This window comes from Hydra vulgaris, chromosome 07, assembly GCF_038396675.1.
Source record: "Hydra vulgaris chromosome 07, alternate assembly HydraT2T_AEP".
NCBI classification, from domain to species: domain Eukaryota; kingdom Metazoa; phylum Cnidaria; class Hydrozoa; order Anthoathecata; family Hydridae; genus Hydra; species Hydra vulgaris.
Window position 1 is genome coordinate 15,548,001 of NC_088926.1, and position 21,794 is coordinate 15,569,794.

Here is a 21,794-nt window from a genome sequence, read left to right on the forward strand (position 1 = left end):
AATATTTTTAAACACGTTTCATAGATAGTTTCATGCAAGTTTATTTAATAGTACATCATGATTTTTTATGTGCAGAATTGCATGAAAAAAAGTAAATACATGTATAAATTAAGATAATAACCTTGAAGGAAATAGTTGTTTACTTGAGATTTTTTTTTATAGAATATATGTAAATATGAAATAAATAAATTTAAATGTGAATTCATAAGTGGAGTGTAAAAGCTCTTAAAGAGCATAGAGTGTAAATATGCACAATGGCAATTATATTATATATATATAAACATACATATATAAAATATATATATATATATATATTTATATATATATATATATACATATACATATATATATATAAATAGGAGCATAGAGTGTAAATACACAAATATATATATATATATATATATATATATATATATACATATATATATATATATATAATATATATATATAATATATATATATATATATATATATATATATATATATACATATACATATATATATATATATATAGGAGCATAGAGTGTAAATATGCACAATGGCATATATATATATATATATATATATATATATATATATATATATATATATATACATATATACATATATATAATATATATATATAATATATATATATATATATATATATATACATATATATATATATATATATATATATATATATATATATATATATATATATATATATATATATATATATATATATATATATATATATATTATATACAACCCTCGGAATTAGGAAAAATGAGGTCGGTAATAATTTGCCAACCTTATCTTTTAGAGATCGGCATCAGGCCAGCAAAAAAAATTTGATACAAATGTCTTACCATAAAACATAGAAGCAAGGTCAGCAATTTTTTGCCAACCTTAAACACTTTTAGGAAGGCAGTTAGGTCAACATTGCTGAATGTTGGTCCTAATTCCGAGGGCTGTATATCAAGTCTTCCCGGGAAGCGCATGCGGTCGCATGCCTTGTACGCCCACGCTTAAAGTAATTTTTTTAGACAACTTGACCATGCTTTTATATAGTAAGCATTTTAAAAATTTGTCGCAAATCAAAGCAATAAGAAGCTAGAGCAATATCTGAAGAAAAGAACCGAGGACTTTGTGAAATAAAAAATCTAAATAAAATAAGCTAAAAAAAATTTAATAATAATAAAAGAAAATTGTTGTCAAAAAATTAATATACCAGGCCTTGGTACGAGATTTCGCTGCGTAACGAAAACGCGTAACGCATTTCTAAGAAACTCAACTCAGCAAATATATTTTGTATTGTTAGAAGTTATATTGTGTCACTAGTATCTTTTCAAGTACCGCATTGTAATTAAAGTTATTTTATTAACGTGTTAAAAATCATACAAACAGTTTTTTTTTTCTCACTATAACAAAAGTTATAAATAAAATCTAAGTTCCTATTTAAAAAAACATTTTTATTATTTTTTCAAATATAAACTAAATTTTATTTTGAAAAAAATATTTTTTTTATAAAACGTAAAATAATATTTGTTTATTTTCTTATAATTTTACAGTTGGTTTTTGATTATTTTATTAACTGTTAATAAATTTTTTCTTATTTATTTTGTGAACTCTTTTTAATAATGTTTTTAAACAATAAAGAGTTTTTTTTTTAATATTTATCAGTTACCGATAAGGTATTTGTGATCATAATTTATTTTCATAAATTAAACGAAGGTCATTAAAACTTTACATTATTGAATTAACAATAAACAAAATATCTTATTAATAAAATATTTACATCAAAATAAATCGTGCATTTTTTAAACTATTATAACAAAAAATAATTTTTATATTTAAAAAGGGATTCATATATTTAATTCCTTAAGATAAAACTTAAAACACTTTAATTTTTTTAACTAATTTTTAACAACAACAAAAAAAATTATTAAACAAACTGTTTCTTTAACAAAAAATCTATTAGTTTACAGTTGCGGTTAAATGCTTTTACTAACAACTTTATTTCTACTGAATAAATGTCACGTCAACGACATCAACGACATCAAAAGATAATTTGAATATTCTAAAAGATAAAAGTTTTTGTGTAGGGCAAAACTGCTAAACGCGTAGGCAAATTGCTTTTTTGCAGGCAAAATGCGAGCTGTGTAACGCTTCTTAACAAGGCCTGATATTTTACTTACTATTTTGTACCTAAATTTTTATATCAAGCCCTGATAACCTAAAGTTAAATATTAGTTAAATAACGTTAACCTAAATATTTCACTCTTTTTTTTTTCTTTTTTTTTAGCGGTGTTATTTTCCACTACTTTTTTTAGGCGTGTTATTTTCTACTACTTTTTTTAGGCGTGTTATTTTCCACTACTTAAATTGATACAAGTTGAAGAAAAAAGTAGATAAGAATACAACGAAAATAAAAATTTTTTTGCGACTTTTTTCAGTCAGAATAAAAAGGAAAAACTTTATAAATTGTGCTAGAAACACTGACAATTTTTAATTTTGTTTTTCAAATGACGTTGCTAAACATTACTGTTTTTTTCAATGCACAAGAAATCAATAAAATTAATTGCTATTTATTTGTAAAAAAAAAAAATTTTAACAAGTTTTTAATGTAAAAAGATGAAAGGATACTGCAAAATTTTGTAGACTAGTGCATTTTTAATTTACTCAACTTTCTTAACAAAATTTTTAGGAGCCTATTTAAAACTTTTTTTTTAGTTTTTAAATACATTTTTTTAAATAGCGCAATCATTATGCTCATAATTTCTAGTAATTTATATTAACATTGAAAATTGGGCAATATAAAAGATACAATTTCAGGCATGCATCAAATGTGGTAAATACATTTATTAAAGAAACTATGTTATTATTTTATTTAACTTATTCCATCATTAACAAAATTTATAAATCAAATAATATTTTTTAAAAATAAATTTTTATTTATTTTTGTATTTTCCTATTATATAAGTATTGAGAAAAACGTTAATTATAGCAAAAACTTTTTAAAAAGCGAAAAGACATAAAAACAAATAAATGCAATAAACAAATAAACATAAGAAAAAAAAATTAACAAAACTTCTAATAGTTCTAAAATACATAGCAAATTAAATTCTTAAATATATATGGACTTATAAAAATCGTGAATAAATTGCATATCAAAAATTTCAATTGTTGTTTAACTGTTATAAAAGATTATATTTTTTTCAACAATGACTCTAAAAAAAGAATACAAAAGTTGAACTAAAATTTCATAGAAAAAATATTTTTTTTATTGACTTTTTTTAATCATTAACTTTTATTTAACTAAACTTGATATTTCGTTACAATTTTGTTTCCTTTTCTAGGATTATTTTATTCTTTCTTAGTAGATAAGTTTAGCTTTTTGCAGCTAATTATTAAAACGCTTTATAAGTTAAAAAGATGCGAACTGCTGTGCTTAGTTTGTCTAAAAAAATACTTTAAACATAGACAAACAAGGTTTGCGACCGCAGGTGCTTCCCGGGAAGGCTTGGTATATATATAAAATTTTCCTTAATCACATACATTATATAATACTAGCATATAAAAAGTTTAGACTTTATATTTAAAATGGTAGAAATAAAATTATTTAAAGCTCAATCAATGTCTTTTTATGAAAAAAAAAAAAAAATATCTTAAATAGACAACTGTTTCATTCAAGGTCTATCTTAATTTATATGTGTATTTATTTGTTTTTATGCGATTCTGCGCATAAAGAGCCATGACATACTATTAAATAGACGTGTATTGTTTTTTTATTGTTTTACATTAGCTATGTTATAATTTTATTCATTAATAATATATTTATTATCGTATATATTTAAATGTTTTTTTTACTATTGTTATTGTATTAGTTGTATTATAATTTTTTTGTGACTATTTAAAGTGAAAATTTTATTTTCTTAAATTTATAAAGTGATATTTATAAATTTATCATGATACATAGTAAACTATACTTTTAATAATATTATTGAAAAGAACAGAAATTCAAAGATTATTTACAAGAGAAAGTTTTTTCCTTTATTACTAAAACTTATTTTTGCAAACAAATTTTAAATAAAAAATGTAAAAAGATTGTGTTAACATGTTTTTGTTTACAAAAACGTAATATGTTATTGAACATGTTCAATTAATAATCAAAAAGCAAATAATAAAAAAAGAAAATAATAAATAGCAAAATAAGATAATTATATAATGTGCGTTATATAACTTGCAAAAATGAAAAAAAGTAAACAAAAATCTAAAAAAATACTTTTTTATGACTATTATACCTTGTACATTATGTTAGTCCATCCCTCACATGTAATACAAACAAATACAGTTATACAACTGATGATAAAATTATCAAAACTTATAGCACCACCATTAGGTCCTAGCCAGAACCGCCTACAAGTTGTGTTTTTAGGGCATTGATTACCATTGGATCCACACAAGTATTCTTTCTTCCAAATTTCTTAAAATACAATTATAACATGCAACATAAATAAAGTAAAATGCTTCGCATAAAAAAATTTTCTTTGAGGTAATTGCGGTCACTAGAAAAACACTTTAAATAGTATTAATAGTATAATTTTTTTCATTTCAAGTATATTATTGTAAAACATATCAAAAATATTATTGTGGGATATTATATATATAAATACGCTCAACCATTAAACCTAAAATATATCTTTCTATGTTTTTTATTACTATTATTCAAGTGGTATTAATCATTTACAAAAACTGTTTTAAAGCTGACTAAAAATATAACTTATCATAAGTAGTATAAAAAGCAGATTCTAGCTCATTTTTTTTCAACTATATCCCTATCCATATTCTCATAATTTTTTTTCAACTATATCCCTATCCATATTCTCATAATTTTTTTTCAACTATATCACTATCCATATTCTCATAATTTTTTTCAACTATATCCCTATCCATATTCTCATAATTTTTTTTCAGCTATATACCTATCCATATTCTAATATCATATTTCAATCATTTCAACTGAGGTAAAATAATATATATCAACCAATTTTTGGTTACAAACTCTCTTACAAACTATGAGCTACTTCTTATGGGTCTAATTCTTATGGATCCAAAGGATCTGAAAGACCTAAAAATTTATTTTAATAAAAATAATTTTATAAAAATTTTGTATTTTTAAATCAATTTTTCAAGTGAAATCTAAGCGTAAATGTAATCTACTTTGCATTAGTTCTTCGAACTTAGCTACGCATAATAGAAAACATGTCCTATTAAATCAAACTTATCAATTCTTTATTACCAACCCATGAGTTGAAAGAATCAGGATACCCATACCACTTTACTAATGATTTGTTTTTGAGTTTATGAATAACTTTTTCAATCCTAAATATATTTTGATCTGTTTTTTGCATTTCTTGTTCATAAAAAGTAGCTTGTACTTCTTCACCATTATTGTCAGTTATTTTATAAGTTGGTGGATCTGTGAACCGAACTTGTGACACTGTAAAAACTTCTTCAGTCCATCTCAGCATGTATCCTTTTTCAAACGCTCCTTTCTTTTCAGTTATCCTAACTTTATCACCAATTGAAAACTTTGGTTTTACAGACTCTGATCGTACATTTCCATTTAGATTGAACCAAACAATATTTTCATTATTTTTATCGCTAGCTTCAACTAGTATCATTTTAATCGAAGAATGCTTTGTGTTGTTGTATTTATTTACCATTTCATTTAAAACGCCAATATATTTACTAGTAGAATAAGCTGAAAAGTACTTAAGCATTTTATCTTTCATTGTTCTATTCCAATGTTCAACTACACAACTTTTTGCTTCATTTTCAGTTGAGTATATTTCAACACCTAGCGCTTTAACATGCTTATTATAAAATTCTAAGCCTTTATCTACCGATATTTTTTGACACTTTCTTTCTAGGAAGATTTTATTTAAAGCATTAGCAACATCAAATCCAGTTTTACTCTTCAATGGAACAATCCATCCATACTTAGAAAAAACATCTATCACCATTAATAAGTATTTTATACCGTGATTGAATTTAGAAAAAGATGTCAACTAAATTAGCAGCCCATATTTCATCGATTCTATTTACAATCACTTTTCTTTTTCTAAAATGTTTTACAACTGGTTTATGAAGTTCATTTGCAAGTTCGTCAGTCCATTTCATGTCTTTATCCTCCTCTTTTTCTTTGATTGTTTGTAGTTTTTTTGAGTAGTTTTAACACATAACCCAAATTTTGCTTTAGATGCTATATTAGGTTTTATAATACCTCGTTCAATTCTTTCACGTATTGTTGGATTTTTTATAGAATCCATTTCTTTGATCATAATTTTATCAGCTAAATTTCTTTTTGCTGTGTCATCAAAGTATTTATAAGCAAGATCGTGATGGTAAGCTGCATTATCAACTCTATCTATAGGTTTACTCCATTCTTTATATGCGTCAGTAGAAGTTAATCGTTCATCTAAATTAGTACCAAGACCTGCAAAGTTCATTCCAGGTAAATGCATTTCACCTGGAAACTTAGACCATGGTAGTTTTATTTTACGTGTTGCTGAATTAAACGAACTCACTAAATCTCCTCCTGTTTTGGAAGATACAAATTGAGTTTTTAATTTTCTACAAAGAGCGCAATTTCCACGTTGCATATTTCTATTGTTTTTACTCACAACATTTTGCAAGTTTAGTGTATTTGTTTTTTTTCTACATTTAACGCAGTACATTTATATATATATAGAAATTTTTATAAAAAAAATCTTAATTATATAAAAAATGATAGTAAGAGAAATAATAAGTTGTTTCCGAAGAGTATAAGAGGAATTATTGTTGGAAAGTCAGGTTGTGGAAAAACTACTTTATTATTGAATTTACTTTTGAGACCTGGTTGGTTAGACTATAATAATTTACAAGTTTTTGAAAAATCTCTTTTTCAACCAGAATACAAAATATTAAAGCAATCTTTTGAAAAAAAATTGCCAATAGGAATTATTCTTGAACTATTTAATCTACAAGACCGAATAGAAAAATTAAATGCAACACCTGAGCTTACAATTGAAGACATTTCAAAAAAATTAAATGAGAAAACAGATATGGAGTGCAAGTTTTTTGAAACGGAAGAAGATGTGCTAGATCCTCAAGATTTTGGTATTCATAAGAATAATTTGATGATATTTGATGATTTACAATTAACAAAGCAAAATAAGTGTGAAAAGTATTATATAAGAGGAACACATAGTAATGTAGATTGTTTCTATCTTGCATAAAATTATTTTATGTTACTTTGGCAAACCATATGAGAGAATACAAATTTTATTTGCTTATTTCCTCAAGATTCAAAGAATTTAAATCACATTTATAATGATCATGTTTCAAGTGATATGGAAAAAGATGAGTTTAAAATTTTTTGTAAAAAAGCATGGTCAGAGCCTCATGGATTTGTTATTATAGATCTATCTTCTAAGAAAGATTATGGAAAATATAGAAGTGGGATTAAATTGTTTTTATATACCAAAATGTTGAAAATAATATTATCTTATATATAAAAATGACATATTTATTAGTGAGCGGAAATAGCAGTATATTAAGAACTATTTATAACCCTATTTTTCAACTTAGAGAAGACAGAGAATATGAAATGGCTCTAGTTTGTATAGATACATCTTTCAGTTTTCCTAATATTAAATCTTTAAACAATAATTTTAGATATAGCGCAAATAATGGATCAACTTGGAAAGATATAAACATTCCAGTTGAATCTTATGAAATTCCTGATATAAATAATTATACCCAATCGATTATGATAGCAAACGGTGATGCAACTTCAGCAGTTTCAAATATTACAATTGTAGCAAATAGGAATACATTAAGAGCATCTTTAACTATTGCAACTGGTTATAAAGTTGATTTTCCAACTTCAAATTCAATTAGAACTGTTTTTGGTTTTGACAGTTGAATATATTCAGCAGGCTCTAATATAGGAACTAATATAGTAAACATAATAAGTGTTAATAGTGTACTAGTAACAAGTGATATAGTAGAATCATCGTATGTAAATGGAGCATCTAGTAATGTTATATATTCATTATACCCAGATGTAGGTCCTGGATATAAAATTATTGAAAAGCCGAATTACGTAACTTATGCACTACTAATACTAAAAAAAATAACAAAAATGGAAAATAGATTGGTTGATCAAGATGGAAATCTTTTGGATTTACGAGGAGAAGAAGTAACTATTAGATTTCATATAAAAGAAGTAGATAAGTCGTAAAATAATTTTTTACAAAATTACGAAAATTATTTTACTTACATATAAAAATGAGTAAATATACTAATATTAAAGTAAAAATTTCGGAAGGACAATAAGAAAAAATTAAAAAGGCAATTAATGAAGATGGTTATAGACCTAGTATTAAATTAGCTCATTCAGTTCTTAATGGCGATCATGAATTAGCTGTAAAAAAAAGGTAATTGAATAAAATTACGAAAGCATATAAGAAAGGTACTGGTGTGATAATAAATTTAAGTAAAGCGCAACTCATTCACAATTCTAAAATAGAGGGTGGATTTCTAGGAGCACTATTATCTTTCCTTGGTACAGCTGGAAGATTTTTATTATCAAACATTGCTCCAGCTCTTACAATAGGTTTATTAACAGGAGTAGGTTCAGCAGCTGGATCAGCTATGGTTGATAAAATTTCTGGAAGGGGTGTTGTGTACATGAAAAAGAATGGAAAAGGAATTAAAATGACTGCTGCAGGAAATGGCTTATATTTGAGGCCATGGAGTAAAGGTGGTTCTACACGTGATGGATTGTACTTACGTAGTGGAAATGGATATACATCAACAGGATCAGGTTTATTATTAGAACCAAATTCACCATTTGCTAATATTCCATTTTTGAATATACTTTTATGATTTATTAAAATTTTTTTTAATTTTTATAAAAAGAAATGCCATTACATATTTTAGGAAATATACTACGTGAACTTCTAAAAAAACCTCTTCATTCTAAAGTACACTCAAAGATTTAAAGCAACCTTCAGTATTAATAAATGAGAATAAATATGAAATATTTGCACAACACGACATTACAATAAAATCTCTTCTACATAAACATATTCTTTTAAAGTTTGGTGTAGTATCTGATGAATATGTTGCGTTAGTTTCATTAAAAAAAGAATTAAATTAAAAATGTTAAGTTTACAATACTCTGCAACAACTGTTGATGATATTATAATAAATGTTGTTAATAATTCTGATTCTGATATATTGATTAAAAAAGGGGATAGTTTATGTTTTGTGAATTTATTGTAAATATTTTTTTTAAAAATAATTTTTTTAAAAAATTATTTTTTACTTATTAAAATGGAGTTTAACTGCAAAAAGCTATATAATAATATTTATTCAGATATACAAAATGATAAAAATATTAATAATTTATATCCAAAAATTCCAAGTGACCTGATGAAGAAAATAAGATTATTAGTGCACATCTATATTAAAGCTATGCTTGAGCAAATTAGAACAAATTCAAAACAATTAATGAATGAACAAACTAAAGAATCATTAATTAAACAAGGAAGAGATGAAGCAATTAATATACTCCAAAGCAAATTTAGTAAAAATGTAAACGTCAAAACGTAAAATGTAAACGTCAAAACATAAAGCGTTGTGTTTTTTTATCTTTATTTATAAAAAAGCAAAATGTCATTTCTAAAAATTGAAGATCCTGAAAAAAGGGACAAAATTGTTAAAGATTACTTAGATACTATAAAAAGAATAAAGCAGAATGATAAAAATGAAAGGATGGGTGAAACTAATTTACATTCATGCTTAGAAAAATTGTACAAGCCATTAATTGATAGTCAAGATAGTATAAAAGAAAACATATATAAATTGCAAGATCAATCTGATAAATTAGCACTCACTTTTTCAAATTATTATCCTGAAGCAAAAAGAGAGATAATGATAACTGAAACTAAAGAACTTTTAAAGAACTTCTGAAGAATCTAAAGGCATGAGATTAGGAAAAAATTGCAACAGATTATTTAAGAATGTATGCTAATAGTAAAAAATCTACAGATACTACATTTGGGATACGTGATGAAGATGGTATATTTTATATTGGAAAAAAACCAATACATATTAACGATAATGATATAAATATTGATGATGAAAAATATTATGGTACTCCTGGTCTTTGGGAATTGATAGTAAAGTTTAATCCTAATAAAGGAGTATATAATGAAGATGATCTTAAAAAATATCGAGATATATTAATACAAACAGATGCAATTACTTCTGAAAACTCATACAAACCAAAGTCGTCTCGTAGTGAAAAATACAGAGAAATAATAGCTCCTATTTGGAAAGACATAAAAGAAAATAGGAAGTGTGAATCAAGAGGAAATGGAATTGGAGGAAGAATACAAACTATAATTCTTACTTGCAACTATAATGCATTAGTTGATAGGCTTTATTTGTGTATAGCTACATGGAAAGCAGGTAACACCGGAGCGAGAAATGAAGGTGTTGCAGTTTGTGATGAATTATTACGGCGAGGTGAAATGGATAGTTCACAGTAAAAAGCAATTCAAAAGATTTTATAATTATATCTCAGTGCATATAAAAAAAATATATAGTACATAAAAAAATGCTAATTGTTAATAATAAGAGATATATAAAATAACATGTTGTTGGAGGATTTGGTATATTCGAAAGCATAAGAGATTTATTTAAACGAATAAAAACGTCAAATGTAACAAGAGTTTCATCAGCTATGTTGAAGAAGATGGCTGCTACTGATTTAGGAAAAACTGCAATAACTGCTGCTAAATCAGCAGGAAAAGAACTTTCAAAATCAGAGATAGAAGCTGCTAGAAATGCTACAGTTGAAAAAGGAAAACAATTAATTGATAAAGCGTCTTCAAAAATAGCTTCGCAACCTGTTAATAATAGAATTGATGAATTAATTTCAAGTTTTGAAGCATCTACTTCGCATGGGTCTGAAAGACCTACTTTGCATGGAAAAAATAATGCAGATGAGGCAACAACAAATATAAATAAATTGATAATGGGGTCTGCAATAAGATCAGTAAAAAAAGGCCCATGCAAAGTATCAAATAAAAATGCTATAAGAATAGAAGGTCTAGTTAAAAAAGGATGTGGCCTTCGACTTAAATTTAGCTTTCGTAAATTTTTTTATATCGTTTTTAAGAATTGTCAATCAAAAAAAAAATTTTTTATATTGTATATAAAAAAATAAAATGACGATTATGCATTTATTTAGCCGAATAACATACCAATTATCAAACAAAGAGATAGAAGCTGTTTATTATCTAGGTCAAGCAACTACAATGTTAGGAATGCTTAATTATGCAAATGACTTTCAATTAGCGCAAGGATTAAATCAATTGTGGTATAAAGATGCTACATCAACAACAGTACTTGCTGATAACACAGGGTTTGCAACAAGACAAGCATACTTAATTCAGAAACCAACTACAAAAGGAACATTTTCATTTTGCGTACCTTTAAGACACATTTTTGGATTCTGTGATGATTACGACAAAGTTATTTATGGGGTCAAACATACAATAACTCTTGCAAGACAAAGTAATGATAATGCAATTTTTAGGCTTGCTGCTGCAGCTGCAGGAAAAGTTAGTCTTAATAAAATATCATTGTTTATGCCAAATTTGATCCCAGCAGATGTAGAAAAGATAAAACTTTATGAGGAAATTGAAAGAAAAGTGACAATTCCAGTAAGTTTTAGAATGCGTCAGTGTGATACTACAACTGTTAAACAATCTACTTCATTTAATTGGCAATTGACTGTAAAGACATCTCCTGAAAATCCAAGATACATTATCGGCGGATTTCAAACAAATTGAGCTAACAGTGACCAAACTGTCAATGCTTTAATATTTGATCATTGTGACTTGAAAAATATGTACATTATGCTTAATGATAACAGATATCCTACAGCTGATTATAATTTGTCATTTCCAAATTAGCAAATTTCAAGAATTTATAGAGAAGCATCTATGTTTAAAGAAAATTTTTATGGAATGAATGAATTGATTGCAAACAGCAGTATAAGTCCTTCTGACTATAGAGATTTATACCCACTTTTTATTTTTGATATTAGCAAACAACCAGAAAGAATAAAATCATTAACAATACAAGTACAAATTAAAGCAACATTTAACCAAAATGTACCAGCAAATACTCAGGCATATGCTCTTATATTATCTAATAGAATGATAGAACTTCAATCAGATGGTAATAAATTGAATATTATTTAAATTTTTTGAAAATTAGTTAAATTTTTTTTCTTTATATAATAAAAATGCATTATACAAAGAAAAGTTTAAAAAATTTATTAGAAGAAAATAACATTTCAAAAACATCGGACAATATCGCTACATTGCTAATGATTGCTATGGAAAATGGGTTATTAGATAAAGAATCTATTAAGGCTGAAGTGAAAGAAGTAACTGAGAAAAGATCAGTTGGAAGACCTAGAATACATCCAGTAAAAGAAGAGAAAAAAGAAATAGATCTAAAATATGAAAGATTAAGAACAATTAAGAAAAAACCAGTCACTATTAAATCAACAAACATAGAAACAGGAGAAGAAACAGTGTATAAATCCTTATATAGCGCAATGTGTGAAACTGGTCATGGATATAGATATCTTGAAATGCGTGATGGTAAGATTGATAATGGTTATAAAATTGAAATATTAAATTCTGAAAAATTAAAAAAAAATTAAAAAAAATTTAAAAAAAATCTTTATATATAAAAATGGGATCTGATAATTTATTTGAAAATAAAAATGCGATTGAATTGTTAAAAAATCATTTAGATAAAGTTAATTGGACAATCTTATCTGAAAATCCAAATGCGATTGAATTGTTAAAAAATAATTTAGATAAAATAGATTGGTGAAAATTATCAAAAAATCCAAATGCCATTGAAATATTAAATAATAATTTAGATAAAGTAAATTGGTGGGCAATATCTGAAAATCCAAATGCCATTGAATTAATAAAAAATAATTTAGATAAAATAGATTGGTGGGCATTATCTGAAAATCCAAATGCCATTGAATTAATAAAAAATAATTTAGATAAAGTAGATTGGGGTAATTTATCAAGGAATCCAAATGCAATTGAAATAATAAAAGATAATTTAGATAAAGTAGGTTATCAAGAGTTGGTTATCAAGAAATCCAAATGCTATTGAAATATTAAAAGATAATATTGATAAAGTAGATTTGAAATTTTTATCTTCAAATCCAAATGCCATTGAACTATTAAAAGCTAGTTTAGATAAAGTACATTGGGGTTATTTATCTGCAAATCCAAATGCGATTGAAATATTAATAAATAATATTAATAAAGTAGATTGGAATTGGCTATCAAATAATCCAAATATCTTCACATATGATTATGAAAAAATAAAAGAAGCGAATAAATATCTGCTTGAATTGAAAGATTTTTTTATTACTCCTTATTATCTAGAATTATTAATTATAATATATGGAAAAGAAGAAGCTCTTAAATTATTCCTTAAAGAACCAGAAAATGAGACTGAGATAAAAGGGAAAAAAATGTGGAACTTTTAATTGAAATTCAATTAAAAATTTATCTTTTAATGCGATTGAAATATCAAATTCTGAAAAATTAAAAAAATAAAACTTGTCATATAGAAATAGGGATGCATTTAAATTTCATATGAAACTTTAAATTTTTTATGACAAGAAAAAATATTTTGAAAAATTATATAAAGAAAATGAAAATTAAAAAAAATATCTTACTATATAAAAATGGAAAATAAAATGGTGAAAGAATTAAAACAAATTGCTAAAGAGCAAGGAATTAAATATTATTATAATATGCGAAAAAGCGATCTCATTACAGAGTTATCACACACACAGATGGGTACAGAGTATCAACTTGATGAGCCTGTTCCAGATATATCATCAACAATTTTAGCTCCATCCCATTTTCAGCCTATTACACAAATTAGAAAAGAAATAAATAAAAATATTAGTTCTATTGCAGATTGGATTTTATCATATGTTCCTGATAAAATTAAAAAAACAGCTAATGAAAAGATTGATGAATTAAAATCTACAGTTTCAAATTTGTATCAAAAATATGGAATTAGAAATCCGATAGAATTTAAATTATCAGCTGTTAAAAATGTAACAAATCAGTTTTCAGTTAAAGGAATAAAAGGATACGATGCTATATCTTTCATGAATGCTGCTAAAAAAAGTGCAATTAAAATACTAACCAAAAATAGAAAATCAAAGGTTTATATAGTTCTCTATTGTGAAATGGAGCGTACTGATATTAAAACAGGAGAAACTATAATCACATATGTTCCATTTAGAACGAATAATCAAGTTGTATTAGAAACAACAGATTTAGACGAGTTTTATGAAACATCAAAGCAGAAAATCATCAAAGAGTAGATAAAGAGCTTAAAAATCAAGCTGAAAAAATAAACTGGGATAAAATAGAATTTCCAGCATCATTAAATCAAATTACACAATTTGAAAAGAACAATACAGATATCAGTGTCAATATATATGGTTATGAAAACTCAGAAGTTCATATATTGCATGTATCAAAGAATAATGATTGCAAACATTTAATAGATTTACTATTAATCTTAAATGGAGAAACCAATCATTACTGTTTGATAAAAAATTTAAGCAGATTACTTTCATCACAAACATCTAATAATCATTGTAAAAATTACTATTGTAGAGATTGTTTATTAGGGTTTAATTCTGAAGAATCATTATTTAATCATAAATCGTATTGTGAAACACATGATTCAGTACGTATCGAACTTCCACCACCAAATTCAACAATGCAATTTACTAATCACAATAAATCAATGAGAGTTTTGTTTGTAGTATATGCAGACTTTAAAAGTTTTATCAAACAAATTGACATTTGTGAACCCAATCCGAATGAATCTTATACTAAACAATATCAGAAATATATTCTAAGTTCATTCTGTTATTATATTAAATGTTTTGACAAAAGTTTTTATCAAAGCAGTCCAGTCACATTTACTGCAAGTAGTGAAACAGATGATGTTGCACAAATTTTTGTTGATAGTTTACAAGAAGATATTAGGAAAATTTGTGATAGTATTAAATTTCCAAAAAAGATGATATTTACTAATGAAAACAAGCATGATTATAATACAGCAATATCATGTCACATTTGTGGAGAAAAACTTGTAAAAGATAAAGTACGAGACAATTGTCATATTACAAGAAAATATAGAGGGGCTGCTCATCAAAATTGTAATTTAAATTATAAAATTCCAAAATTCTTTCCAGTGCTATTTCACAATTTATCTGGTTATGATTCTCACTTATTTATAAAGAATTTATCTAGAGGGAAATTGAGTTGCATACCAAGCAATGAAGAAAAGTATATTAGCTTTTCTAGAGAAATTAAAGTGGACGAGTATATTAAAGAAGGTAAGAAATTTGAAGTTAAATGTGAACTTCGTTTCTTAGATAGTTATAGATTTATGCCTTCTAGTTTAGATGCTTTATCAAAGAATTTAGCAAGAGACCAGTGTAAAAATATTGGAAAATTATATTCAGGCAAAAAATTAGATTTGTGACTCAGAAAAGGTGTATACCCATATGATTGGGTTGATTCTATTAATAGATTTAATGAAACACAATTACCACCAAAAGAATTATTCTTTTCAAAACTAAACGATGAAGATATAAGTGACGATGATTACTGACATGCACAAAATGCATGAATTGTTCATGAGTTTGAAAAAGACTTTTTTAAACTCATGAACAATTCAGTATTTGGAAAAACAATGGAGAATGTCGAAAACAGAGTTAATATTAGATTAGTAACAGACAGAAATGAAGCTATTAAACTAGCATCAAAACCAAACTTTGAAAGTAGAACAATATTTGATGAAAAGAATTTGTAGGACTCAGATCAAAGTTGTATTCTTACAAAGTACACGGAAAAGATAACAAAAAATGTTAAGGAGTAAAGAAAAATGTTGTTAAAAAGTATATAACACATGAAGATTACAAAGATTGTTTATTAAATACGAGAGATCATATTAGGAAAATGAATGTAATAAGATCAGTTTCACATGAAATTTACACAGAAGAGATCAATAAAATAGCATTAAGTGCAGAAGACGATAAAAGAGTTATTTTAGAAGATGGAATACACACATTAGCATAATGAATTAGGCTTAATTGAATTAAGCTTAATGAATTAGGAATAGTACCAAATTCAAGTTTAACGTGCCTTGGATTAAAATCCAAGACTATTCTACCATCTACATTTCCTGATGCAGCAATAGTTTTTACACAACCTTTTGGTCCTGGTATTCTCAGAAAACTATGGTTAGCATTATACGGATCAGATTCTAATACCAATGTTCCAGGTAATGTATTTCTTAGAATTTTCTTATTTGCAAATCATGCACTTTGCATAGGAGATTATTCTACTTCTAGTAGAATAATCTCCTATGCAAATATACTATTCAGCTAGTGTTGGAGATAATAATATTCCTTTATCTTGTGATATGTTAATTGCACCACTTGGTGGACCATTTTATGCAAACTCTTTTCAAGGTTGTAATGCATATACAGCTAATGCACTAGGAGGTTACATTACACTTGATATGCCATTTACTACTAGTCTAGTAATTCAATTATACAATAAAACTAGTCAACCACTTACATATTGGATACAACCTCATATAACATTGACTACATCAATACCTCAATCATTGTCATCTATTAAATCATACTCAACAGAATTTAGATTTGATCCCACAACTTATGATAAAGAGTATATCTTATTAGACACTACAGACAATGCTAAACAAGGTGTTTATCTTAAGTATATTAGAATGCATATTATCGGATTATCTGGAAATTGGTGGGAATCTAGAGTACGCATGTATGAGGCATACGATTCTCCAGTAAGTACTAACTATGTTATGAATACATTGACACCCTATGATGGAGATAGTAAAAGAACAGTAGGATATCCTGGCTTTGATAATAATAGTGTATGCATATACGCCTCATCTGGTTTAGAAGACTTTTACCTTTCTTTGTGGAACAGTGTTAATATTAATTCATTTAATAATGAATCATCTGGACTATTGTATCAATCAAGTTCAATAATTGGTCCTACAACTACTATCTCATTTTACAGAAATTTTACTGATTCTATGCCTAGTGTTCATATTGGAAAGAGATTAGTAGTTACATTAACCTCTGGTGATGAACAAGTGGGAAAATCTGGAAGTTTTATTTTAATAGGACATGTTTTCTATTATGCGTAGCTAAATTCGAAGATCTAATGCAAAGTAGATTACATTTACGCTTAGATTTCACTTGAAAAATTGATTTAAAAATACAAAATTTTTATAAAATTATTTTTATTAAAATAAATTTTTAGGTCTTTCAGATCCTTTGGATCCATAAGAATTAGACCCATAAGAAGTAGCTCATAGTTTGTAAGAGAGTTTGTAACCAAAAATTGGTTGATATATATTATTTTAGCTCAGTTGAAATGATTGAAATATGATATTAGAATATGGATAGGTATATAGCTGAAAAAAAATTATGAGAATATGGATAGGGATATAGTTGAAAAAAATTATGAGAATATGGATAGTGATATAGTTGAAAAAAAATTATGAGAATATGGATAGGGATATAGTTGAAAAAAAGCTAGAATCCGTTTTTTATACTACTATCATAAGTAAAATAACAAAAAAAGAGTTGAAAATTAGTAGAAAAAAGTAAAATAACAAAAAAAGAAATCTAGAAGAAAAAAATGTAAAGTATAGTTTTAAAGCAGAAAAGTATATAAAAGTTATTTTTAAATTTGATGATGTTTCAGAGTATTCTAAATGATTTATGGTAAAGTTTTTCTTTCAAAGAAAAAAGAATCCTTTGTCATTTCTTATTGATTTTTTAGTCTCAAAAATATACTTTATCTATATGTCATTTCTTAAGTTGGATGGCTTCCAATTAGCTTTAAGGTAATGATTAAAAGTTCAATACTTATACACATTTTTAAAACACAAGATACTTTTCTAAATTTTCCTATGCACCACTTTTATATCTCATTTCAAGTCTTTATTTATAAAATTATTACGCATTGAAAATTCTTATGATTTAGGCAAAAATTGCTCTTGATATATAAACGCTTTTGATAAGGTCTGTCATACTAGTCTACTCCATAATCTCATGCTAGTCTACTCTATAATCTCGCTTTATATGTTTCTTCTGGAAAAGTTTTCAAAATTGTTGTTTCATTTAACTGCAGAATTAAAGTTGTCCTTGGTTGACACATTTTTAGCATTGACCTTGATTGTCCATTGTCCTTGATTGACACAATTTTCATTCATTTTCAGCAACTCTTGTAGTGCCACGAGAAGATTCTATCTTTAGTCACTGTAACAACTTCAAACTTGCAGTGGTGGGTGAATTTTAACCAAAACAAAATTCAGTTATATACTGCTAAAAATTATTGCAACGTATTTCTATAATAAAAACAATCTTCAATCTCACACTTTTATCTATTTTACATCTTCCACTACTAGTTCCACTACTGACCTCTCATGAAGACCATTTGCAAAATAGGCATCTGCTTAGTTTGTGTCTTTATTAAATTCACTATTTTCTTACTCTGGATTCCACTCTCTACCACTTTAAATCTCTTATTTGTCCTTGTATGAAATATTGTTGTCATATTTAGGTTGGTTCTTTTAATGAGGCAACTTTTCATTTAAAAGTAGTCCAAAAATACATTTTAAATGCTGTTAAACCTGCTCTGGCTGCTAAATTGGGTTAAAATTGTGAAAATAAAATAGTTTCATAATAAAATTAACTTTAACAAATTTTAAAAGCTTTGGTAACCGTTGTGCAAACCACAACTTACTGCTTTTTTTTTTAATTTTAATTAGAAAACCTCAACTAAAAATTTAAAAGCATGTTATATGAATTTTTAACGGATAGTTAAACCAATCATGCTTAAAATACTAGCATTTTCTTTTATAAATTTATAGGAACTTGTGGTTCTTTATTGCATAGATAAATTTTATGTATAACTTTATTACAAAATAATATAAAATAAATAATATTATAAAATAATAATATAGAAATTTAACTTTTTTTACTATTCTTTTTTTTTGAAAAAAAATTTCTATATGATACACAATCGTTTTATCTACCACCCGCAAACTTATTTTATCTATTGGCGTTTATACTCATGATGTTTGAACATAAGATATAAGTAGATTTTTTACATTTGTATATAACAACTTTTGTTTATTTTTATATTGTATCAAACCTTTCCGGTATAGCCATGGAGGGAATAAAAATTGTAATGGTGCAGTTATCTTTTTGTGCCTCTTCCCCCTCCCCTGCGCTTGTTATGCATATATAAATGCAGTAGTGGTGTAGTGGTAGAGCGCTCGCTTCATAAGCAAGAGGTTCCAAGTTCAATTCCCACCATGTCCCTGGTAGTACTGCACTCAACTTGTTTCTCCGCGTAGTGGCCTTGTTCTTCAAGGTTCGTGTTTCAGAGTTATAGAGTTAAGAGAGGGTTATAACCACAAGTAGGCTCCTCATCTGCAGTGGCCTTATCAACCTTGGGGAGATAAATTTAAAAAAAAAAAAGACCTTAAAAGTTTCTATTATTTGAATCACCGATGCATTGCGAAGATCCCTGAAATACAAGGCTACGTTCTCCAAAGAAAAGGATAACATCAATAATTCTTCTCAAAATTTAGTACCATTTTTCCAATTCCACATTAATTGATGATTCAATAAAATTATCTATACCGTCTTGCAATGAAAGACATTGTTCTAATTCACGCTATGCTAGATAGCATTCTCTATGCCCATTAATCTTTTTATGATCTGAAACCCTGTTATATAACTTTGGCCAATTGGAACTCGCAAGCCAGGCTTCAGCTGTAGTTAATGCAGATTTGGAAGCAGTACTTAGCTTGGAACAGACACTGTTCCAAAATAACCGGCAAGAAAAACAATATAAAGAAGCCTTATGCTTGCTCCATACAAGCCATTCTTGCATACTCTGTTCTGTTTCTTTATTGATTATTATCATCTTTTGGAAATTAACAAAATTATTTATTTCTGATTTAGAAGAAAATTCTGTTGTGGTGAATATAATGTCAAGTTTTGTACCTTATTATTTTATATAGGAAGCATTTTAAGAATTTGCAATAAAAAAAATCAGAATTAACAGAGAATAAAACAGCAATTCTTGAAGAAAGGAAACCAATACCTTACAAAATAGAAAATCTAAATAAAATCAACTGAAAATAAATTTTAGGGTGTTTGTTATTTTCTACTACAAAAATTGATATAAGATAAGGAAAAAAGCACATAAGAATATAATACAAATAAAAACTTGATATACAATTTATTTGCGACTTTTGTCAGTCAGTATAGGGTAAAAATATATGAAATCATCCAAAAAAAATAATTTTTGACACCCTTACATCTCAGAATTTGTTTATTTTTACACCACTTGCAGTCCATATCAAAAAAATAATAACTGCGAAAATTTTAGTTAAAAATACCAATGGGTTCCAGAGATATCGTCACTAAAAATAGTGATTAGTGATTTTCTGAAGCGACTACAAAGCAACTTTGACATACAGTATCTTCATAATGGTTTGGGGAAGTTTCCTAAAATTTGGTACTCTAATAGATTTTAACTTGAGGAATCCAAAAAAAGCACCCTCAAGACTCGATTATCTCAAGAAATGCCTCATTTGTCCAATTTTGTTCAAAATTATTGACTTGTAAATTAGTGATTTTTGGAGGTAAAATAAAGACTGTGGCCCAAAATCCCTAGTAAAAAGTTTAATTGTATAGGGTCATTTCGGATAAAGCGAGCCATCGAATTGCAATTTTACGAAATCAAATTATGCTTTCGATTTATAACAATTTATTTAATATTAGTTATTCATTTTAAAGTCTAATGAATATTTTAAAAACAGTTGCTAAACAATTATTTTCGCGGTGGTATAATTATAATCATTCGAGTAGTAACAAAACGTTTCTTCACTTTAAGACCTTATATTTTGTTTAGCTTCAATTAAGAAAAGTGAGTATTTTATATTTGACACTATTTATAGTAAATATGATTGTAATATTAGTAATATGAGAAACTATTTCAAAAAATACAGTGTTGATATGTATTTGAGCGATGATAAAGTTTTTTAATTGAATTTTCAACCTGGCTCGGTTTTGCATAACTGTTAGATAAACCGAGCCAAGGGCATTCAGGTAAACCGAGCCATTGCCTCACTTTTCCAAAAATTGCAATAATAAATAAATGTAAAAAATATTATAAATTTTTTTGCTTTTTGACCCACATGAATTGTTAATTTATTGGAATTTTTTATGATATTTTTACAGTATGGTACGTTATCAATCGATCACTGCCTGAAGAAGCCAAAAATCTCAAGGAAAACAAAAATTGTCCGAGCAGGTACCGACAATTCGAGGACAACATCGAAGTCCAAAAAAACTGCCGAGGCCTCAAAGTCATGCAGGCACAAAACTAAATTTATGGCAAAAAGGAAATATGGCTGGTGCTGTGGAAGAATACAGAAAACAAGAAGAAAAACCTTCAACTGAACGGTTGTCAATACGGCTGATAGCGAGAGCGTGGAATGTGCCATATGAAACTTTGAGGAGATTGTCAGGA

General features: G+C 26.4%; 1 protein-coding gene across 8 annotated transcripts in view; it reads right to left on the bottom strand.

The window, feature by feature from the left end:
* The window catches only part of LOC101237519 (voltage-dependent L-type calcium channel subunit alpha-1D), a 194,449-nt gene that overhangs the window by 109,359 nt on the left and 63,296 nt on the right, over positions 1-21,794 (bottom strand). For all 8 annotated transcript variants that reach the window (XR_010639593.1, XM_065801179.1, XM_065801180.1 and 5 more), the window contains one exon: positions 4,287-4,468. Coding sequence is in view for 7 of the 8 variants with exons in the window: in XM_065801179.1 (XP_065657251.1) it covers positions 4,287-4,468 (182 nt within the window). In the remaining variant the exon portion in view is untranslated. The remainder of the gene's footprint in view (positions 1-4,286; positions 4,469-21,794) is intronic.